General features: G+C 43.8%; 1 protein-coding gene across 1 annotated transcript in view; it reads right to left on the bottom strand.

Annotated features, from left to right (window-relative positions):
• SYNDIG1 (synapse differentiation inducing 1) overlaps nucleotides 1-20726 on the bottom strand; it is a gene marked incomplete at both ends in the record, with an annotated part of 37666 nt that overhangs the window by 16056 nt on the left and 884 nt on the right. Inside the window, one exon of the mRNA XM_082303064.1 lies at nucleotides 13281-13418. Within this exon, the coding sequence (XP_082159190.1) occupies nucleotides 13281-13418 (138 nt within the window). The remainder of the gene's footprint in view (nucleotides 1-13280; nucleotides 13419-20726) is intronic.

Genomic DNA, 20726 nt, shown 5'->3' with positions numbered 1-20726 from the left:
AGACTACTTATTATTTTCAGATTATAGGATAAATAAAGCACAAAATAAGTAAATATCATTCTAAAAATAGTCTTTATCTCTGCAATCCTAAAAAAGCAGTAGGGTCACCATCTAGGAAATTCACCAAAATATTATATGAGAAACATGACACAGACCAAGACACAAACACAATACAAATGTGACAGAGATCTCATGTCACTTCACCAGTTGAAGGACACAAAGGTTGCATGAAGAAGTGAGAAACCATGCAAAATGAACATTATACCTGAAAGCAAAGAAAGCATACAATGTTTCATGCATATCAAGAATAATTCAGAAGGAACCAGCCTGGAGTCTTGATCTGTCCCATTACTCAGAAACAAAGTATAGACCTTAAGTAGAAAATTAAATCCTAGAGCCTTAAATGCACCCATTTATGGGAAATGGAGACCTCTTATCTCATAATGCAGGGTTTCCAGAGCTGCAAAGTGATTTCTAATCATCAGTCCCACCTCTTTCCCATTTCTTCATGAAAAGCACTGAAATGTCAGAACTGGAATTTGGTCCTAAGGAAACTTTCTGAAGTTTGGAAAGACTTCTTAGATTGAAAAATGAGTTGTTGTTGTTTTTCTCCGGAGGAGAAATTAATGGTGGGAGAAAAGAGGCACCAGGTATTTGCTGCCAACACTTCTCTGGTCTTTGAAGAAATGAGCTCCTTTTCAGGCCTATTTGCCTACCTCTGTGACTTGGAAGAACGCTGGCATTATGTTTTCTAATAAAGCTGGGAGGAGACATGGACAGGACAGTACTCACCAACCCCAAGATCTGTAAATAAGATCATTGGGAAAAGACTGCAAATGCACCAGATATCAAAGTAGCCAGTAAACTAATTTAAGAAGGAGATTGATTGCTGCTGTGCGAAATTAAAAATTACTATGCTTTTTTTTCCCACTGAAATTAGTCACAGAGAAGAGGCATGTTAATAAATCAGTTCTGGTGCATAGCAAACAGGCATAAGGAAAAGTAATTAAAAGCTTGTAGAGATCTTCATCTGTGTCTATAAAGCTGCAAAGCCATTCCTGGCTGTTCATCGAAGCCTTTTGTCCATCCCTGCCCAGGAAAAGAGATATTGCATTTCACCCTCTGTACTTCTCGAAAGCTTTTTCTGAAATCAAACCCATCTCGCTGGACTGAGGGTGTTTTAGTCATCCTGAAGTGTGTGTGGAGAAGAATATAAATACTCCCTGCCTTTCCCATGCTTGGAGAGCATTCCTGAATTTCCCCCTGTTCAGCTCTTCTCCAGCCTTTTTCCCAGCTCTGCTCTGCAGCGTTGAGGAGCCTTAGCTGCCCTTCAGACATTGAATTTAATGAGCCTGGTAACTGTGCCACACAATAGAAGTGTAGGCAAGAGAAAGAAGGAAGACTTGGCACAGGCAGAGATGTATTGTGCTGAATTTTACGTCAGGACCAGAAGGCTTTTTATTACATGATTTTCTTCTTTACAGCTCCCAGCAGAGCAGCAAGTGCACAGATGAGGCTGCAAACCCATACAGTGCAGTCTGTATAAATCACAAACATAAAGCCACGTAATACTCCCTCATGGGATCCAGCACCATCAGCCCCGTCAAAGCCGGGGGGGGGGCCCATAATTGCTTTTGGTAGCATGTCTCTGTTTGCAGAGATAAGAGAAGAATGAAGAGGGGGCACAGCAAATGGAAGGGACCAAGGGTACTGGGCATTCCCAATACAAGACCAATATATCCCAAATATAAGGAGACTTACTCAAGAAATTTTAGTTGACCAAAGGAAGTGTCAGGATAAGGGTGAGAATGAGGCCATGACAAAATGGGTTTAATACCTCAAGACCTTTATTCCTAGCTGGGATTTTGCACCAGAAATGAGATCCCTGCTCCTAACTGTATAAAAATGCCCCTTCCACATATATCCTGACACTCAAGGAAGCAGATTCAATGGCTGTGAAAGATGCTGTTTGAAGATGTTTCACTAGGGAAAAAAACTATTTTGTGAACTAATGAGCAGCCCTGGCAGCTGAAATGATCAGCGGCACATAATTTCATCTCAAGAGAGATTTGCCTCCTGAGAACCATATAAATGGAGTCCAACTGGGTGTTGATATGGTTATCCATTGCTGGCAGGTATAGAGATATCATTTTGCACAGGTAGACAGGCTGCATGCTAATGATCCTTCCTTGCAGGGGCTCAGAGGCAGAGAGCTCTCCCAGAGATCCCTGTCACAGACAGCTAATCAGGGAAGTCAGGGAATCCATGTGGAGGGGAAGCAGCTGTCCCAGTCCCTTCTACTCCAGCGGGGAGGATTAGCCCATGCCCACAAGCTGCTGAGGCCACAGTGAAAAGTGCTCCTGGGAGCTGAGCAGGCACGTGGCACCGGAGATGGATTGGGTTTTCACGTGTTGCCCTGTGGATAACGATTTCCAGTGGGTTCTCACGATGCTAGAGAACACGTGTGCCATAAAACAAGATGAAAAAGTAGCTGTCCAGCAGCGTAGGTGCTGGTGTTTGCTCATGCAAAGCCACACTGCCAGCTCTGACAGAAGTGCTCTCAGGACAGCCAGAGCACGCAGGGTTTTCAGTCAGCAGTGACAGCAGAGACGTCACAACAGCAGTAATGAATGTGCAAGGAGAGGCAGAGAGGATGGCTGGCTTGTATGTGACTGCAGCTCCTGAGAAGTCACTGATGTGTGTCCCTCAGCCTTTCCTTAGCGGTATCACGGTTGGAGTACGCCAGGTTCTGTAAAAGGGTGTGATAACAGACCCTTTCTCTTCCACCAGCTTTTGTTCTACAGCCTGCCTTTCATGCTCTGGATTTCCAGCAGATCTTTCTTTCCAGCAGCTGTATTTTTTACCCTTCAACCTGATGTGCCCAGCCAGAGATGTCACCCATTAGGGATTCTCTAGGGCTTTATTGTTCACAGTGAGTCATGAAAGCCATTAGCTCTGAAAAGTAACCCATTAAATGTAAAAGGAAATCAGCAAACAACACATGACAGAGCAGTTGTAAGAAGTGATGTAAGCCTTAGTCGGTGCTATGTGGCATTGAATTCAATCACATTGACTTCATGGGCTCTGCTTTCAGACCCAGGGTGATGTACAAAAATGAGTAAAGAATTTTTTAGTATGCCCCACTCTTTAAGAGTGTCTGTCTCTAAAGCAGTTTTCTTGTTTACCATTCTGAATAAGATCATGGTGGTGACAGACAGATGGACAAGATGAACTTAAAAGTCTTTGCCATGTGTAGTGTCTATGATTTCATAAGTTATTTCAGTCCGAAAAAGAGGTGATGAAACATTTGAATGGAGCTAAAAAGACATGGCATCATGGTTCTCTTTCCTTTCCTTGGAATCAGTAGTAAATTAAATTAAGCTCAGCCATTTATCATTAACAGAAACCCCTTTAATTTGCTTTCTACAAAATATGTGTCCCCTCTCTCTTAAATCAACTCACTAGAGAAAAGTGAGAGGCTTTCTCCTGCATATGCAAAGCAGAACAATGTGGTCTTTCAGCAACTTAGAGAACTTTCACCATCAAAAACAAATCAGCAATGTCTCCACCACAGCTACATCCAAACACCAACTAAAATACTTAACTGCCATCTTTAGCAGCAGTTCTTGTTCTGGCTGCTTAACTGAGCATCCCTTCTGTCTGGGCTGGCTGAAATGCCCTGTTGAGATTCCCTTGGCATAGCTGTCTATGCCTTTCAGAGCACTGCTGTCTCTGGCTTGTTTCTTTTTAAGGCAAGAAGTCAGGATTTTCCTTGACACGTCGTAACTCACAGTGACACAGTTTTACAGGAGACACCAAAGGCGCCTTGAGCTGATTAAAGGACTTCCTATGATTTGGGAGGGTTACACAGACAAGGTTCAAGCTGCCTCCCAGCAGGTCTCTCCTTTTTCCACTTTTGATTTTTCTCCCCTCTTCTCTCCTAAAACAGACTCCACGATTCTGCTGTGCATGTGGTGAAAAGAATAAATAGAAAGTCACATTGCCAGAGTTTACAAATGGTGGTATTTCTATATTTTGCCATTGATCCTCTGGTTGCAAATTGCTAGGAGGAACAATCTTACTTGACACAATTAGAATCACAATATCTGAAGCTTTGAAACAAGGTTGATTGAGGAAAAATTACTCAAGTTTTGACAGAACAAAGTCAGATATGGTAAGAATAAGAGCCAATGACTTTGGGATTTAAATATGGATTTTGACTGTGGGGGATACTGAATATGCTGGGAAACAAGAAATCTCTGTTCTCAACGATATAGAGCGAGCCACTGAATGTCACAGGACAGCATGGTCTGCACCACATTTAACAAAGTGAACCTTGCAAATATGTGTGACATCCTGAGGACACATCAGGACAGGCCCAGGTGACGCTCAGGTCAGTCAAACTGAGACTGGGTGAACATGCTGAATCCCCAGCACAGATTACTTGGACAGTTTTGGGACCAACACTGTGACAAGGTCCCATGAGGTCACACAAGTTCTTGCTTTACAATAGCTTCTGTGTAAACCAGGGCTCCTAATTAATTGCTTAATTAATTACAGCCTGTAGAAACCTGCTCAGAACAATGCCATCTGTGCAACAAGGTCAAGGAATGAGGACACTTGTGGAACAATGACTGAGTGTGGTGTCTTGAATTAAATTCAGATATCTCAGGCTGGGACAGTTACTGTTTAAATTAGTACAAAGTCCCGTTTGACTCTGGACCAAAGCCCATTTCCTGGGTTATCACACCTGCGAGGATTTGGAGTGTGCTCTCTGCCATTATCAGCCCAAGGACCACCACCAGCTTTTGCAGCACATCCTTGTCAGAGCAAAGGATGAGAGAGTGCAGGGAGAAGCTGTCTGGTTCAGATCTGTGGAGAATGAATTCTCCATGATTCCTTCCACAGATTCCCCATCAGATGAATGAGCCACAGAAAGTCCAAAATCCAAGCCAGACAAGGCTCTCTGAACAGAACTGGGAAGAAAAATTGCCTTTCTTGCTCCCACCACCACATTTCTATGCCTCTTGCTAGAGACAGTAGCTGTACATAAAGATCCTTCATGGTGATACACCTCATAATGCTGGGACAGACAGAAACATCCACTGGCCACCACTGGGAACGGAAATTCTGAGTAACAGCTGGCTTGAATTGCATCCTTTCTCCTGGGTTTCATGATGATGGCAGGATAAGGAAAGGAGTCAAGCAGGGATTTGTCAAGCCCATCTTTCCCAGAGGATGCTGTAAGACCTCTTCTTCTGCCTCTGGTCCTGCCCATCGTCTTGGAGGCAGCTGAGTCCTCCTGCAGACGTCTGGACAGGCATTCACAGGAGCAACCCTGACTCTTCCACACTACTTAGAAATAATGCAAGAAATGGCTATAATGCAACATTTGGAAATGTCATTGGTAACTCCTTGCTCATCACAACCCATAATGAGTGTATTAAATACCAAACTGGCATGGCGGGAAGATTTTCACTTGAAAAAATTGATGGTTTTTTCACCCCAAGATAAAAATTGTAGACTGGTTTTATTACCAAGAGTAACAGTTTTCTTACCACCATGATGAAAATGTCTTGATAGGTATATTTGAATGTGTTAGATGCAAACTGCACAGATGAAGGTGGATCCTAGACCATTTCCTTTTAGCTGGTTCTTGTACTTTGTGCCAAAATAAATATATAAAAACTTGATCTCTTTCCTACTGCTGGGAAGTCAGTCAATTCAATAAAGAATTACCATTGTCTGGGAGGCATCTTTGGGTGCCTAGCTCAATAGATTCAAATCTTCAGAGTGTTACTCTGCAGCTTGTTTGAAAGAGATGTGTAGATTGAAATCAAAAGTGATCAATTTCCTTTGCTTGCATTTAAACAAAGTAGTAATTCAGAAGCCCTCACCAAAAGAGATGCTAAGAGATAGCAAGCTGTATATTCAAGATTAGAATACAGCCCTGAGTCTCTGGTACATGATGTTAATCTTTGATAAGAATATAAAAACTCTGAGTATGTTGCACACTGATAAACGTTAACCTTAAGCCTCAGAAACATTCTCATCCTTTACTGCTGCATACTTTCGAACTTCAAGTGAGAGGGCCTCCTTTCACTAATCTTGTTTTTTAAAGGGTGCTGCCACAGCATGACATGAAAGAAAGGTCTATTCTATAAACAGCACCCAATGAACTACTCTGGATGAACACCGTTCTCCTTGCCACAGCAGACTTCAAAGGAGATCATTCACCACCTTGCATGTGAAAACCTTCAGCATATCACAGAGCATCCAAAAGCTTCTGGTCTTTCTGACAATGGAAGCAGACATTGGGATGGCCAGAAGGAAGGGACCATCTTCCATTCCCAGACATGCAAAGAGGTCTCTTCTCTTTTTCTCACGCTTCTTTCAGCAGGGCAAAACCTCTTCCAGGAGGTGCAAAATAACGTGCCCTGTTTCTGCCCTCAGACTGTGAACATGCTCCTTCTGTTTCCTCTCCTGAAATATCATTCTTCCTGGAAAATCTACCTTTGCAGATGCAAAAGTTGAAGTATTTAGCTGAGACAAGTGATGATTACTAACAAGAGCCCCTCCATATTCCTGCCAACAAGTCTATTTCCATAATCCTACTAACAGCATCCCTGCTCTCTAAAATTTTAAAAAAGCAAAACACTAAAAACCCACTGTTTAAAGAACTAAAAAGTTCTCTAAACTTAGTCAGAATTGCCTAAATGTCAGGGAGACTGAACCCTGACCAACTCTGTGGAAGATTTATTGCCCTACTCTTCAGATGTCTCCACCAGACAGGCCTCTGAGTGAATTTGTGAACACTATAGACACTTCCAGTTTAGTGGCAGCTGTGGGCTGAAACAACCCTCACATTCTCATAAAACTGTGACACAAGTCAATAGCAAAGTAACAAAAAGTAACTGCAGTATGAAGAGGGTGCCCTTCTGGCATCAGGATATTTTATACCCTTGCAGTATGACTATATTGACATGTCTCTGGGGCTGTGTCTGGCTCAGCAAAATGTGTGAGGCATAAATAACTGGCAAAGAAAAATTCACGTACAATACTTGCTGTTGTGCAGGATGCGCTTGAAAATAAAAAAAGGTACCTCATCTTCTCTAACACTTCAAGTTGGTCTCTCTTCTGTCTCAAAACTTCCTTGTAATTAAACACCTGCATAATGAATTAAACTCTCCAGGGAATGTTATTTGCCAGCTACTTTTTCAATTATTTAAAATTAGCTTAAGGGCTAAAGCAATCAGGTCATTCATTAATTTAATTCCTTTTTGTAGCTGTACTTCGTGACTTGGAAATAAAACTACAAGATCAAAAGAACAAAGAGGAATGAAGAGGAAATTATACAAGACACTTATAAAGTTCCCTGGCCCATGACCTCAGAGAGGATGCAGAGTCTCTGCTGGTACACAACACACTCTAAATGGCCATTTTCTTGTGCAGACAAACATTTCTCCAGAGACATCTACCCAAAGGGAGAAGTTGGCAGGAGCTACGTCTATGCACACGCAAAGCACTGGCTGGCAGCCAGCTCCCGCTTGGAAAGATGAGAACTGGAGATGCTGGTAATTCATCAGCCCCACTTCAGAGCAGCTATCTATGTCTGTGGAATTGCCTGGGGGAAGAGGGCCATGAGATCCTCTTTTACCCAATCCAGGACGAAGCTTTCCTCTCTTCTCTCAAAGGAGCAGAAGTTGCAAACTTCTTGAATGTTTTAAACCACGCCATAAGCTTTTTGCAGAGGCAAAGGCTGCCATCCAAATGCCCCTAATCAGGGCCCAGGGTCATCTATTTCTGAGCTTCTTTTCCAAGCACAGGAAAGCCAGCACTCTCACACAGTGACGTGCAGCTGGCTACTTCAGCAGGCAGCTTCTCTCTGTGTCATGGCTGGGAACAGAAGCCTTGCTAGTTCATTCTCCTCTGCCTGGCAAATCTGTCACCTGCCTGATGGGAATAAGGGGAGCAGTGTGGGCTGGCAGCCAGCAGTGACCTTCTGCAAGAAGTCCATGGCCTGGTGACCTCCCAGGACTAGTGCTCTCCTTTCAGGACACACCATCAGCCCTGTGCCATCTCAGCAAGACAATGGCACAGAGTTCTTCTAGGACAACTTCTGCCTCAAAAGACCTTTACAGCTCCTTGTGAGGAGGTACTCATTTTAACCTATATTCACTCATTCCTAGCACAAACGGGTTCAATTGTTCTACACATCACCTTTTGCAGCAGAAAAACGACAGCACTTCAGAAGGGTAGAAGGGCACCTGGTTGTGCCTGTACTCACATGCACAGAGCTCGATAAAGAACTCAGGGATTTGCTTTCTGAGTCACCAGCACAGAGAGCTCAAACCTTTGTGTGACAATCAGCAGAGACTGGGCCCCAGAATACACCAGTGCCCTATACCCAGTCTGTGTGACTCAAAGCACCCTGCTTAAGCAAAAGAATTGTGTGACTTGGTATCTGGTCCAAGACAGCAAAACAAAGGCCTTTTATTTCCATTAAAGCTCATCATCTTTAGACAGTTCTTTTGTCCAAGCATTACTTTGACCAAGAAATAATGCAGTGTTGAAAAATCTCTTAAAAATGCAAAAGCCTCCTGTCTGCTTTGCCAGCATTGCTTCAGCAGTGCTGACCAGCATATCCTGCAAATATAGATCTTGGCATGTCACTGCCAAGTAAAGAAAAATACCACACTTTTGTTTTTCTTTTGCCTTTTCATCTTTGATATAAGAGGCTGCAGCATCTCCTCTACAAACACATGTTCCTGGCTGTGTGTCAAGCTCTTTATAATAGACCATATTCATTTTTTTTGATGGAGTAAAGTGGGACAGACAGGAAAAAAAGCAGGGTGGACAGATAAGAGCATGGCATCACCAGCCAGTCTGGTGAAGTGTGGTGTATCACACTGCTGTACTCATGTGCTCCTGATTGGTATGGGGACTATGAGCTACCTTTCTAATGAACCAACAGCAGATAACACCTGGCTGCTATTTCTCTGTCCTTTTCTTTTAAATGGGACTAGGTGTCAAAACATTATGCCAGAAAAGCACAGACAGTGAAATCCACACATGTATACTGAGCACTGAAACTCTGATAAAAGTTAGAACTCACATTGACTGCTACCTTCCAGTGGGAACATGGATATTATTTCCTTCTTCTCCCCAGTGACTACTGAAATATGTCAAAATACAGATTTTTTTTACAAACCTTCCGTCTCTGAAAACTGGATGAAAAGTAACCAAATATTTCAGAAGTTACCATGAAGAAGGACAAGCTACACTTTTTTCCTGGTCACATACACCTTGTTTCTGTGTGAAAACTGTAGAAAACCCTTTACCCAGTGAGACAATGCGAGCAAATAATTACAAAGCTTTGCATCCCTGCATCCCCCTGCGAGGGAAGTAATTACAGCAGGGAGTCAGTGCAGCAGACGGGAAGTGATTGCTCCCTTGTGCTCGCAGTGCACTCTGTTGCCTGGCAGGTCTCACCTGCTGCTGGGGAGGAGGGAGGATGTGGAGGCTATGTGAGAGCCCAAGCATGTGGAGAAGGGTGCAGAGAGGTTTTTCAGGTGTGTGTCTAGGTCAGTGACACAGGTCCTTGGAGGGTTCATGGGAGCTGGGTGGAGGTGCTGCGCACGCTCTTGTTTCTGTAAGGGAGCAGATACAAAGTGAAGCTCATTCATTCCATCAAAGGCTCAGCTCTCTCATAATGAATTTCTGTTTACAGTAGGGAGGGAAATGTGTGACATGGTATTGCTCTCTTTCCTAAAAATAAAAGCAGGGAGAAAAAGAGGATTCATGCAAAAAGGCCTTTCAAGATTGTTACCACCACCCCCCAGCCCAACCAGAAAGCCTGACAGCCCCTGAGAAATCATCTGACAAGTTCAGTGGTAAATCTGACATGACAAAAAAGATATATTTTTAAAGTTCTTTCTTTGATTTATGAGGCTTCACACTTGCCTACAATCTACAATGCTAAAAATATCTTTGGAAATAAAAACTGAGGAACCCGCAAGACTCCAGAGAGTGGAGATTTATGAAAAAATAAACATAATGAGGGGTTTTTTTTGATCATACATTGTTTGTGGAGGAGAGATTTTGGTGAAAGGCGTAATTTACTTCTCTCTTTCCAAAGGTTTCCTTGCAAAATGCACAAAAACTCCTTTGATTGAGCACTTCAGCTGTTGGGTAATGAGACAATCCAAAAAATGGCAAGCCTAAAAGCTCACATGCCTCATTCTGAAGAAGCAAGTGTGAGAGAAGATGGGACACAGGGCCCCACCCTGAGAGTGGAGCTGAGAGGAGCACAGGACTGGGAAGCTACAGGAAGTGGGGACAAGTCTCTTGTGGGAAGGAAAACACAAACAAAACCAGAAGGAAATAAGTGAATAAGTAGACAGCACAGTGATGGCCTCAAGGCCCTCTGTTTTTCTGAGGGAAGATAAAAGCAACAAGTCTCAGCATTGCTTGGGATAAGATCACCAGGTGACATCCTTCTTGGAAAACTGGACATCCCAATGGGAAAAAAACATTTTGGGCTTTCATAAAGTGCATTTCTGAATCCACTGCTCCTCCCTGCTGGCTCACCAGCATGTGGATGCACATCTCCATTTCCACCACAGAGGCAGACCCTGCACAGCTGCACCCTCGATACAGAAGCTCTTCAAGAAGCCCCAAGTCAGCAGCACCTTGGCAAGAGCCTTGGTGGAGACAGTAAGTCCCACACAGAGCAGAATCACCATCTGCAGGAGAAACTTTGCTTTCATGGTGCCCAAACCCCTCAAAATTCAATCATTATGCTGGTAAAGAGCACCTCTGCTGTCTCACAGCATCCAACCTTGCGTAACTGTTTTGCAGCATGACACAGGCAAATGCATCATAAATGTGCTGGCAGGTGATGCAGGAATAAACAGAGCACCTATGCCTTTGGAATGAACTGTACTGCAGATACATCTTCTGCAAACAAAGGCTTCATCTTCAAATGCGTCCCACACCTAGAGCAGACCAGATTTTAAAAAAAAAAAATTCACTGCCAGCGCTGCATACGGCATCAAAGAATCCATCCCCCATCTCTGCATTTCCTATGTGCTACAGTTTATTCCCAGATGGCCTTTTTGGTAGAACTGCTCAGGAGACTTTAGAAAACACAAGATTTTCAAGAGCTCAAGCAACTGCAAAAAAAAAGGTTTGAACATGAGTAGCAAGAGTTGATCTTTAGCTATACTTCTGACTTTTGGTAAAGAAGAGGGAATGTTAGACTACCCTTTTGAATTAACAAGTGATCTCAGATGTTATCCAAGAGTTTAGGTTGAACGACCTGTACAAAGAGAAATCACATATATGGTTTATGTGTCAGAGTATGAGTTGATAGCACGGTCAATATTAGCTTAGCAAGGTGCAGGGATTTGATGGATTGTACCAGCTACCTCAGCAAGTTCTCAGTCACAGGAGGTTTGGGCCTTAATGTTGGTTTCATTTTTCTCCTGGAAAATGCCAGTTTGTTGGATGTGGGGTTTTGCAAAAGAACTGCTTTTACCACATGTTTTCTCAGGGCTGTTATGGACCTGCTGAATGGGAAGGTAGGGAGAGAAAGGAGCTCCCTGGGAACTCAAGGAGTGGACAGAGAGATATGTCTCTGCTGGCCTGGAACATCCTGGACCATCTTTCTACAAGAGATTTGAAAATTCAGTTCTCAGGTTATTCAGTAGTTGTGGTCAGAGAATCAAGACTCGAGGAGAGAAGCATACAGAGGTTGGAAGTATTATGATTTTTTTCGTAGGGAGAGATGACAATATTTCTATCTCCAATGCAGGAGTTGAAATTCCTCAGAAACACAGTACTTCTCCCTGAATGAATTTAGCCACAACTTGCCTGGATGCATCCATTGGATCAGCTAACAAAGGCTCATTTACAGCCTCTGAACTCACTAAAAGTAGAGCACCTGCCTAACTTTCCTGCTGACAGCTTCTAGGTTTAGGCAGCCACATTCAGCTATTCTCCATCATTATGCTAAACTAAAAAACACCCAAGTTTTCATTTTCAAATGCCCAAGTCCTTCAGCATAGTACCGTAATTTTTCCCTGTATTCATGCCTTTTCCACCTCCTGTATTCTGCCATGGAAGTCAGAGGTTCCTAGAGATTCATGCTGGCCCTTGGGAGCAGTTCACAGCTGTATGCCTTGGCCTTTGTACACTGGTTCTCCACACATTTAGCTTCTCAGCCATATTGCTTGTTAGTATTAATTACATTGGGTTTTTTGGTATTTATTGGACTGTGCTGTGCTTTCTTCGCTCAGATGAAACTAGCTCACAGTCAAAACTCAAACAACCAGAACTTGTTATTTTCCACTAGACAAACACTAATTGTCTCAGAGGCTTCCCAGTGCAAAGACAGATTGTTCACTTGAAGTAAAAAATAGTAGTTCTCTGTCTTTTTTTTTTTTTTTTTTTTGATCTTGAAGTGTAGGATTCTTCAGATCTGAAGAGCCTGCTCTGGTTTGACAAATCAGCAGGGCTGGTAGATGTTTAGTGCAGGCAGATTAGAAAGACAGCTGAGAGGGTGAGTGTGAAGGGTGCTGTGGAGCAGAGACTGTAGTTTGCAATAGGCACTAGAGAGAAATATAATCAAATGTTTCCTTGCAGTCTCTGATGAGGCTGCCAGTGTGACTCCTTCTCTGTCACCTCACATTATCTGCCATGCTGGGAGACTCAGTAATTACACTGCAGACACTTATGAGGACATACTTGTCGAAACAAATGATGGGCACGAGTTGATTGCAAGTTAAGCAATGTTAAGACTGTCTCGTGAAGGAAACAAACCAAAACACAGTCGCTTCTTTGGTAAAAAGATATTTGCATATTAAAATTTGAGAAGAAGAACTGACTGAGCAATTTTTCCGCGGGAAAGGAAATGGTTTCTGGAAAGCAAATTCCCATCTGCAGAATGGAAATTATACTCGTGGAAGGATATTCGAACTTTTCATCTTGGGACAAGTAGATCTGTTTTCCCAATGGGAAAACCAAGCATTTGAGCTATCAAGGGTGTTTCCTATTCAAAAGCCATGCCCACTGAGGATTCTTAGCTGGACACATAACCTGACATGGAACGTGACCATTGCCAACTAAAAGCTAAAATATTTTGTAGACACCTCCCTCAGCAAAGTATCTCAAAGGGCAACCACCACTACCACAGAGACATATCCAGGCGGGGAAGACACCTTCCCCTTGAACTACCTTCCACCATCCTCCAGAACGTCTGGCAGATGTTCTAACATTACCTCATGGGACAGGTAGAAGGCAGCAATTCCCAGTGGCCAGAAGCAGCAGAGCATGGAGAACACAGTGAGGCCAAGATGATCCCTTGGTGGCATCATCAGGAAGTTGTCTTCACTCTCAGTGTCACTTGAGTAATCGCTCTGGAACAGCAAAAGAGAGAAACATAGATGTGCTGGTTAATGACACGATTGCTTTTCCTCTGCCATGAGCCAGTTCCCTGATCATTTGCCCATTTCTCTACTCCACCCCAGCAGTGGCCAGCAGGTCTCTTCCTCCTCCTCACCCACTGTGTCACAGACTCCATCACTGTTGCATGAGCTTGAAAGCAAGAAAAGACAAGTGTAGGATATCACTGTGGGCAGCTGAAAAGGGCCCATGAAAGGAAGGAGCTCTCTAGTCAGGTGAACCAGGGTCAATATTTCCTTTCAAATATAAAGGAGGAGAAGGAGAGGGAGAAAAACCACAGTATTGCTGAAACCATCCCTTGAAATTGTGCACTCACTTGAACAGGTGAGATACAAAATCAAAAAACGCTTTTGATTTTCAGGATTTTGGCTGAGTTGTGCACTGGCATAGGATCTGTGGAGACCACCCCTCTCATATTTCAAATTGCCTTTTCTTTCACATAAAGATGAAATGGGGAAAAGATTCCTCAGGTAACTTTGGCCACATGCTGAACCAGAAAATTATCAGTTATGCTGCCTCCCAAAGGCCAGGTTGACCTGCCCATGAGTTACCAGAGTGAGAGAATAATTCTAATCATGAAGTCCTGACCATGCAGACCAACTATGAACCAGAAGGGTGGAAAAAAGTCAAAAGCCACAGAAAGAAATCCAACAGCAAATGGTACCTCTTAACTCTTCCAGCCAAACACTCCTGTCTCCCAGCAAACCTTCTTTCCTAAGATTCTCTCTTACAACAGGATACCTGATCCTGCACTTACCAAGAAATCTTGTCTACTCAGAATCCCCCCTGACACTGGAATAATTGATAATTTGGCTACCTAGCTCTCTGTCTTCATTTATTCCTGGATCTGCAAGAGTTGCACCCTGACACTGAAGAGGCTGGGCATTTACTGTTGTTGAGAAGTCAGAATTACATTCATCAGTTAAGAGTTCCCTTCCCTTCCCTTCCCTTCCCTTCCCTTCCCTTCCCTTCCCTTCCCTTCCCTTCCCTTCCCTTCCCTTCCCTTCCCACTTCTTGGGCACTGTTTCTCAAGTTTGTTGGAGAAATCAGGCATTGGAAGGCAGAATGCCACAGAAAAACATCTACACAGGAAGACAGAAGAGAAGCCAACTCCACTTGTAAGATGCATTTAAGATGCAGTTTCATCACAGCCTGTAAATGCCTGAGTAGATAATTTCTGATCAGAGGCAGCTCTTTCATTTGGTAGAAAAGCTGAAGTGACTGAAAGAAGAATAGATGAAGAGCAGACACAAGGTGCAGATTTTTAACAGAGATGGTGATGAACACTTTCCTGCAGTTGTAATGGATTTTCTATTAAAAAGCGCCTTTTCTTAAATCAAGGCTGGCTACCCCTAAAAGCTATGTGCTTTACCTCAACCGAGACATTACAATTGCTCTGCAGACAGCCTGCCAAGCACACTGGAGATGTCAGACAACAGGGTCTGCTCTGAACTACAGCTGCCAGCAACCTCTGATAGATATTCAGGAAACAGCCCTTTTGCTTTTTTCCTTCAAAGCAACCAATTCAGTAACACGCACACACTGCATACAAAACTAATTCCTCACATGGCCCTGTGGGATCTGCCCTCAAATCCAGATGGTCCAGTGGTCTGGTTTTGACAAAGACCAACACAATGCTGCTCTAAGTTAATATGTGCTCTGTTTCCCTCCACACAATGCCTGTTCAAGTAATGTAGTTAAACATGATGACCTGTTCTGACCAGCACTCTGCATCCTCCTGCTCTTCTGCAAGTGTTTTGAGTTCACCTCCATGCAGCAGATGCTGAAGGCAGCAGCTGGATGGGGACTCTCCCACCAAAGGCTGTAGTTTATCACTGCTCTGCCTCCACACACTTACTCATCCCTGAGCAGCATCTCGCTATGATTTTTAAGAGGTGGTATCGCTAAAGCCTGTTATTTATTTAATTTTGCCTGTCTATTTATTTCTTTTTACAACTTTGAGTTTTGCAGTTGATTCTCTTCAGTTTTAAAGGCATTTAAAAGATCCATAATCCCCTAACACTGACGTGCTGCAGCTCCTCTCGTTTCCCCAACTCCCAATCTAAAAATTGCCCTGTCAGTCAGGCAGACAGCCTTGCAGAATGGGCTCACAGAGGTCTCTCCTTGCTTGGAAAACTTTTCACATGTAACTTTGCATCACCAAAACACAACAGGGGCAAAAAACCCCTGGGTGTATTTGTCCAAGCCTATTCCTTCTTGAGCCCTGGATTTTGATCATCTCCCTTGTGAGGTTTTCTAGACACCTACAGCCAGCCTGCCAGTAGCTCCTCAGGAACTTGCATCCAGCACATTGCCACTGGAATGGGATCACTGCAGACAGCAATGAATGGATCACACTAAAACAAGCTGGGGCAAGTGGTGTGACCCTTCATGATTGTCCCCTTTCTGCTTCTGAGCTGACACAGCAGTCCTCAAAGAAGTGTGCCAAAAATCCACCCTCTACAAATGAGAGCATGCAGCTCATCCAGAGCTCCTGCCACTCACAGGCTGGACCCCAGAGACATCACTGCAGAGCTGCAGCCGGAGAACCCAGGGGAGTGATGATGAGAAAGGGAATTGTCACAGGCCCTGGCTACTATTAACAAGATTCATAGGAGGGCACTTGGACACTGCTGAAGGTGACTTCCCAGCCATGTTCCCTTCATCTGGAGCTGGCTAATAGAGGTTAATATCCCTTGGCAGCACTCAGTATCTCCAGACTTGAGTGGCTTCTCCTTCAAAGGAGAAAAAGAAATCAAATGCAAAGTGTAATCACTCTCGTAATCTTTTAATAATGTGCCTTTGAAGGACCTCGGAGATATAAAGTGTGTCCTATGGGTGAGATGACTCAGTGCCATGACTGCATACCTGAGTGCCACACCTCTTAGGAGCTCATACCTGGGCACCACACCTCTGACAGCACACTCTGTGCTCTTTGGAGCATAGGCCACAGGACAAAAACACCAAAAATTACATTCCCAAATTCTCAACACAGCCGTAGATGAGCTTGGGCAAGGTTATTTATGGTGCTGTTTTCTTCCATTGCCCAGGTGCAGAACAGAAAATATACTGTACACCCACTGCAGAGGAGAGCTGTGATGGCCAGTGAATTCGTGAGTAAAACCAGGCTGCAAAAGTCTTTGTCCACGTTGCACAGCTCTCTGAAGAGGGACCTCTGCCATATTCAGCTCCCCAAGGGGTGTTCAAATCTGCTTTCTGGATACCTACTCCCAGGGAAGGCTGAGGACACAGCCCAGTGCAGGACCACAGGCTGGAAGTATCGACAGAAAGCATGAGTGGTGTCATGGGGCTTGATGGGCATAAATCTCCTCAGGGCCTTCTCTTCATGTTGCAGAAAAGATGTGCCAGAAGGCACTTGGGAATGTTGAGAAGAGTGATTGGGTGGAACGGGATCCAAATTTTATCTCTACAATTTCCTGCTCAGGTCCAAAAGGATGAGTTTTCACAACAGCATCCAGCAATTTCTAGGGGGAAAAAAAGAAGAAATGTATACCTTGAAAGCACTACATTTCTTTTCTTTCTCTCCCAGAACATATTTATTTTGCATTTAGAGATTGTTTCAGACATTGCTGGATGCTGAGAAAAAGTAAGAGGATTTTAAGAGAGAGCTCCAAGGTATTCTTTTATGCGACGTATATGAATAATTTAATTCGCTGCCATGAATAGCTTGGGTTTCTCTAAATAAGCAATCTACCTAGTGGCTAGGAGGGAAACTAGCAGGAGTATAATATGACAAATGCTATTTTTGGATAAAAGATGGCACATGAACTCTAACAGGAGAGTATTTCATCTTGTAACTCATTTCATATTTCACTGCCGCCACATTTGACAAGTTGTCTGTCTATTAGTTGTGGCGTAAAGAACTCATAAGATATTTATAAATTTTCCAGAGATACCTAAATAGGGAATCATTTGATTTCAGGGATGGGCATGGAAGAGAGAAGTTTAAAGCCCTGGCAGAATGTGCAGCCTTCTGTTTTCATGCCTGGCAATTGCTGGAGAAAAGCAGGGCTCTATATGCTAATGAGAGCTGTTTCTGAGATGTTTCTCCCTCCAGACAATTATGATTTTCTTAAGAAGACTGAACAACCCTCCACCAGGACATGAGAAGCACTGCCAGTAAAAAATCCCAACAAATAAGTTGGTTAAACATTGCTGCAGGGTACGACCCATGATTAGGATGTCTCCTGCTCCTCTGCTGCATCTCCCATGTTCCTCAGAGTCCTCAGGCTTGGGAAGGTAAGAAGGTGTCTCCTTCCCAGCAACTTGTCCTAGAGCTGGATAGACCCATCCTGAGGAGGATGACAGTGAACAGAGAAGCAAACCCTGCAGCTTGGCTTGGTCAATTCTTCAAAATCAAAACCAAATCAATCAAAATAGCAGTGTTTTGTCAGAACCTTTCTCTACTGCAAAGTTTTCTGCCAGAGAACAGCAACCTTTCTGGCTATCAAGAGCTCAACACTTTTCAAAATGAAAATCATGTCAGAAACAGTCTGACCTGCAATAAAACCATCTTCTGCATGTGTCCCTGCTGAAAGTATTGCATTGAGGTGGGGGGGGGACACACTGCAAAGGGATGAGATCGATTTTTTGGCATTTCTAGGAAATTAAGTACCCATCCTGAAAAACCCTAGGCAGCCATTCTGGTACAAGGCAGGCAGTGCCAGGGAGACATGGGGGAAGAGCAGTGACTGACATGGCTGATGTGTCTTCCAGAAGGCATTTTACAGAGATGCTCAAGCTGGGACTCCACTTGCCTTGCACTGACACCTGGAGAACAGGAGGAAACCCTCAGTTTTCAACAGAAAAGAGGTCTTCTGCACAAAGCTCCCCTCTTTGCCAATGTTTCCAAAAAGGGGCTAATTTTTTAGAGTTTTCTCCCAGAAAGAAGTGCCAAAGCAGACATGTTACAATAATAAACAAGAACTGAGCCCTGATCTGCTCTGACACTCTACAGCTTCCATGCCTTGACAAGCCATGGCTCGATAGTCAAGGTGACAAGATACACAGCAATGTCCTGTGCCACCCTCAGTGGCAGACTCAAACCCTTTAGGCCTCTCACAGCGGGGAAGCAAAATTTGCACCTCTGTTGTGTCACCCTCTTCCACTGTTCTCCTTCCAGCTTCTGCTCCCAGTCCTGGTACTCACTCTTTCCATTCCACCTATTAGTAACCTGAAAAAAGCATCTGCTTCTTGTCAGTAACTGGCAGGGAAAAAACTCCTTCTAGTGGGACACACTTGTGCTGTGTGATTCAGGTGCTGTTTTTGTGTAGCTAACAATCTGGCATGGTTCATTCACCTACTCAGTGACTGCTGGTCCTTCAATCGTTTTCTTCCATTCCCAGAGTCTCTGCACATGAAGTTAGGTCTCTAATGAAGCTGTGTTCTAGCCAAGCCCAGGAGGCCCTCAGGCATCTGGCCACACAGACACAGCCTCTGTCCACATGGGAACCCTAAAGAGCACAACACAGCAGCCACATTTTTTTCTGGTCTGGTGCTGTCAAATTAATCTCTCCTCTCCTACCCATCCTTCTTCATGACCAGCTGCATCTGCAGAATTTAGACCTTCCTAGAAAGGAAGTTTTTTGCCATACTGAGCTACCTCCTGCTGAAAACAGCTGCTTAGCAGGTTGATCGTTTGGGATCATGGAAAAGTTCATGGAAAAGTGTGAAAATCACAGTGCTGCACAGGGTTGGTCAGGAGGCACAGCAATGGAGACAGATCCTGGGCTCAAAGCAGAGGCTTCCAGGAAAGCGTTTCCAGCTAACCAGGTCCTTATCCAAACCTTGCCTTGTTTTCTCCTCCCCTGCTCCACTCTCCTAGTGGAGGAGACATTTTGATGGAGAGGACAATCCATGGGTGGTGTGTACTTTGTGAATGTCTTCTTATTCTGAGTACTTTGTACGCATAGCTCAAGGTGGTTGTCCATGCACCTCTGTGTTTGTTAGCACAGTGTCACTCCAAAGGGTCAATTGAGACTGGGAATCTGTGATTCCAGATGCACTATACCCATTTAAGAACTGCCACATTTGACCTCAGGAGGCTACAGTCCTGAGAAACAGGTCAGAAAGAAGAAGAAGCCAGGGGAAAGGATGCACACACTGTCAGAGCATGTTACCAACATTTACTGTCTCATTTCTCCCCTTAAAATCAGGGAAGGATGAAGTTCTACAGCTGGTTTTTAAGACAGAAATGTTCTCTGTGAAAAGCTGATCAAGTTCCTCCAGTACAATTTTGAAGAGGTTTTTTTTCCTTATGCTGCTCATTTTCCCAGCCTTTTTTTATCTCGTTCTCCAAAAGTTGGCTTAAGAATGTCTTCTTGACTTGAATTGCCAAGAGGGACACTTTTTATTTGCTGCCTGAATGTCAGGCCAGATGTGTCAACAACACCATGCATGCTGCAGTCACTTGTGTCACTACGGCATGAGAGAAACCGGGGCAAAAAGACAGCAACCAGGAATTTTGTTTTGATTAAGGAAATTATACTTCCCACGGTCAATTTGGAAATTCTGTGGAAGGGTGTGATTTGAGCTAATACTCTCACATGCTTCAGAGAGAAGCTTTCTGTCTCCCTGTGGAGGCACTGAATACTGCATTAGTGGCGCGCACTGGGAAAAACACTTCCCTCTTCCCACCTTATCAATACAGAGAGAAAAGAGAATAAAAGGGAAATCAGGCTCTTGCTGGATTTCCTGTGTGCTGATCACAGGGTGAGACACTGGTGTAACAGGAGGTGAAAATAGACATTTTAGGGCTTGTTAGGTCTTGGTCCTAACCGAAAAAATCACAGCAACAGAGAAGCATGAGCAGTGTCCCTATCTCAGCTGGGACATTCATGTTTGAAGGTATGGCTTTGCTCTAGACAGCCAGAGGGTCTTTGCTAGGTTAGGAATCTCTGACCAACAGTGGAGAAACTTTCCAGATGTTCACCCTCCATTCCCACAAACACTGGCAAACACAAATCCCTGCCACACTTGGGCCTCTGGTTAAAATAAAAAAATGCATCATTTTAGAATGAATGAAGTTGATTTCCATAGTCTTCCCTGTCACCTTACAGTGAGCAATCAATGAAGCACAGGACTCCAGAAGAAAACATTGTATTTGGGTCTAAAGAAGTGTTTCGCTCCATCAGAAAAATGTCATTTATTTCAGAGGCATGGATTCACTGCAGCTTGAAACTGAAAGACTTCTGTTTCTGCGTTCACTCAGAGACAGAAATGTTTTGTGTCTGAGCTAGTAA

Source organism: Coloeus monedula, assembly GCF_965178545.1.
Source record: "Coloeus monedula genome assembly, chromosome: 2".
NCBI classification, from domain to species: Eukaryota; Metazoa; Chordata; class Aves; order Passeriformes; family Corvidae; genus Coloeus; species Coloeus monedula.
This window is presented reverse-complemented; position numbering and strand designations above follow the sequence as displayed.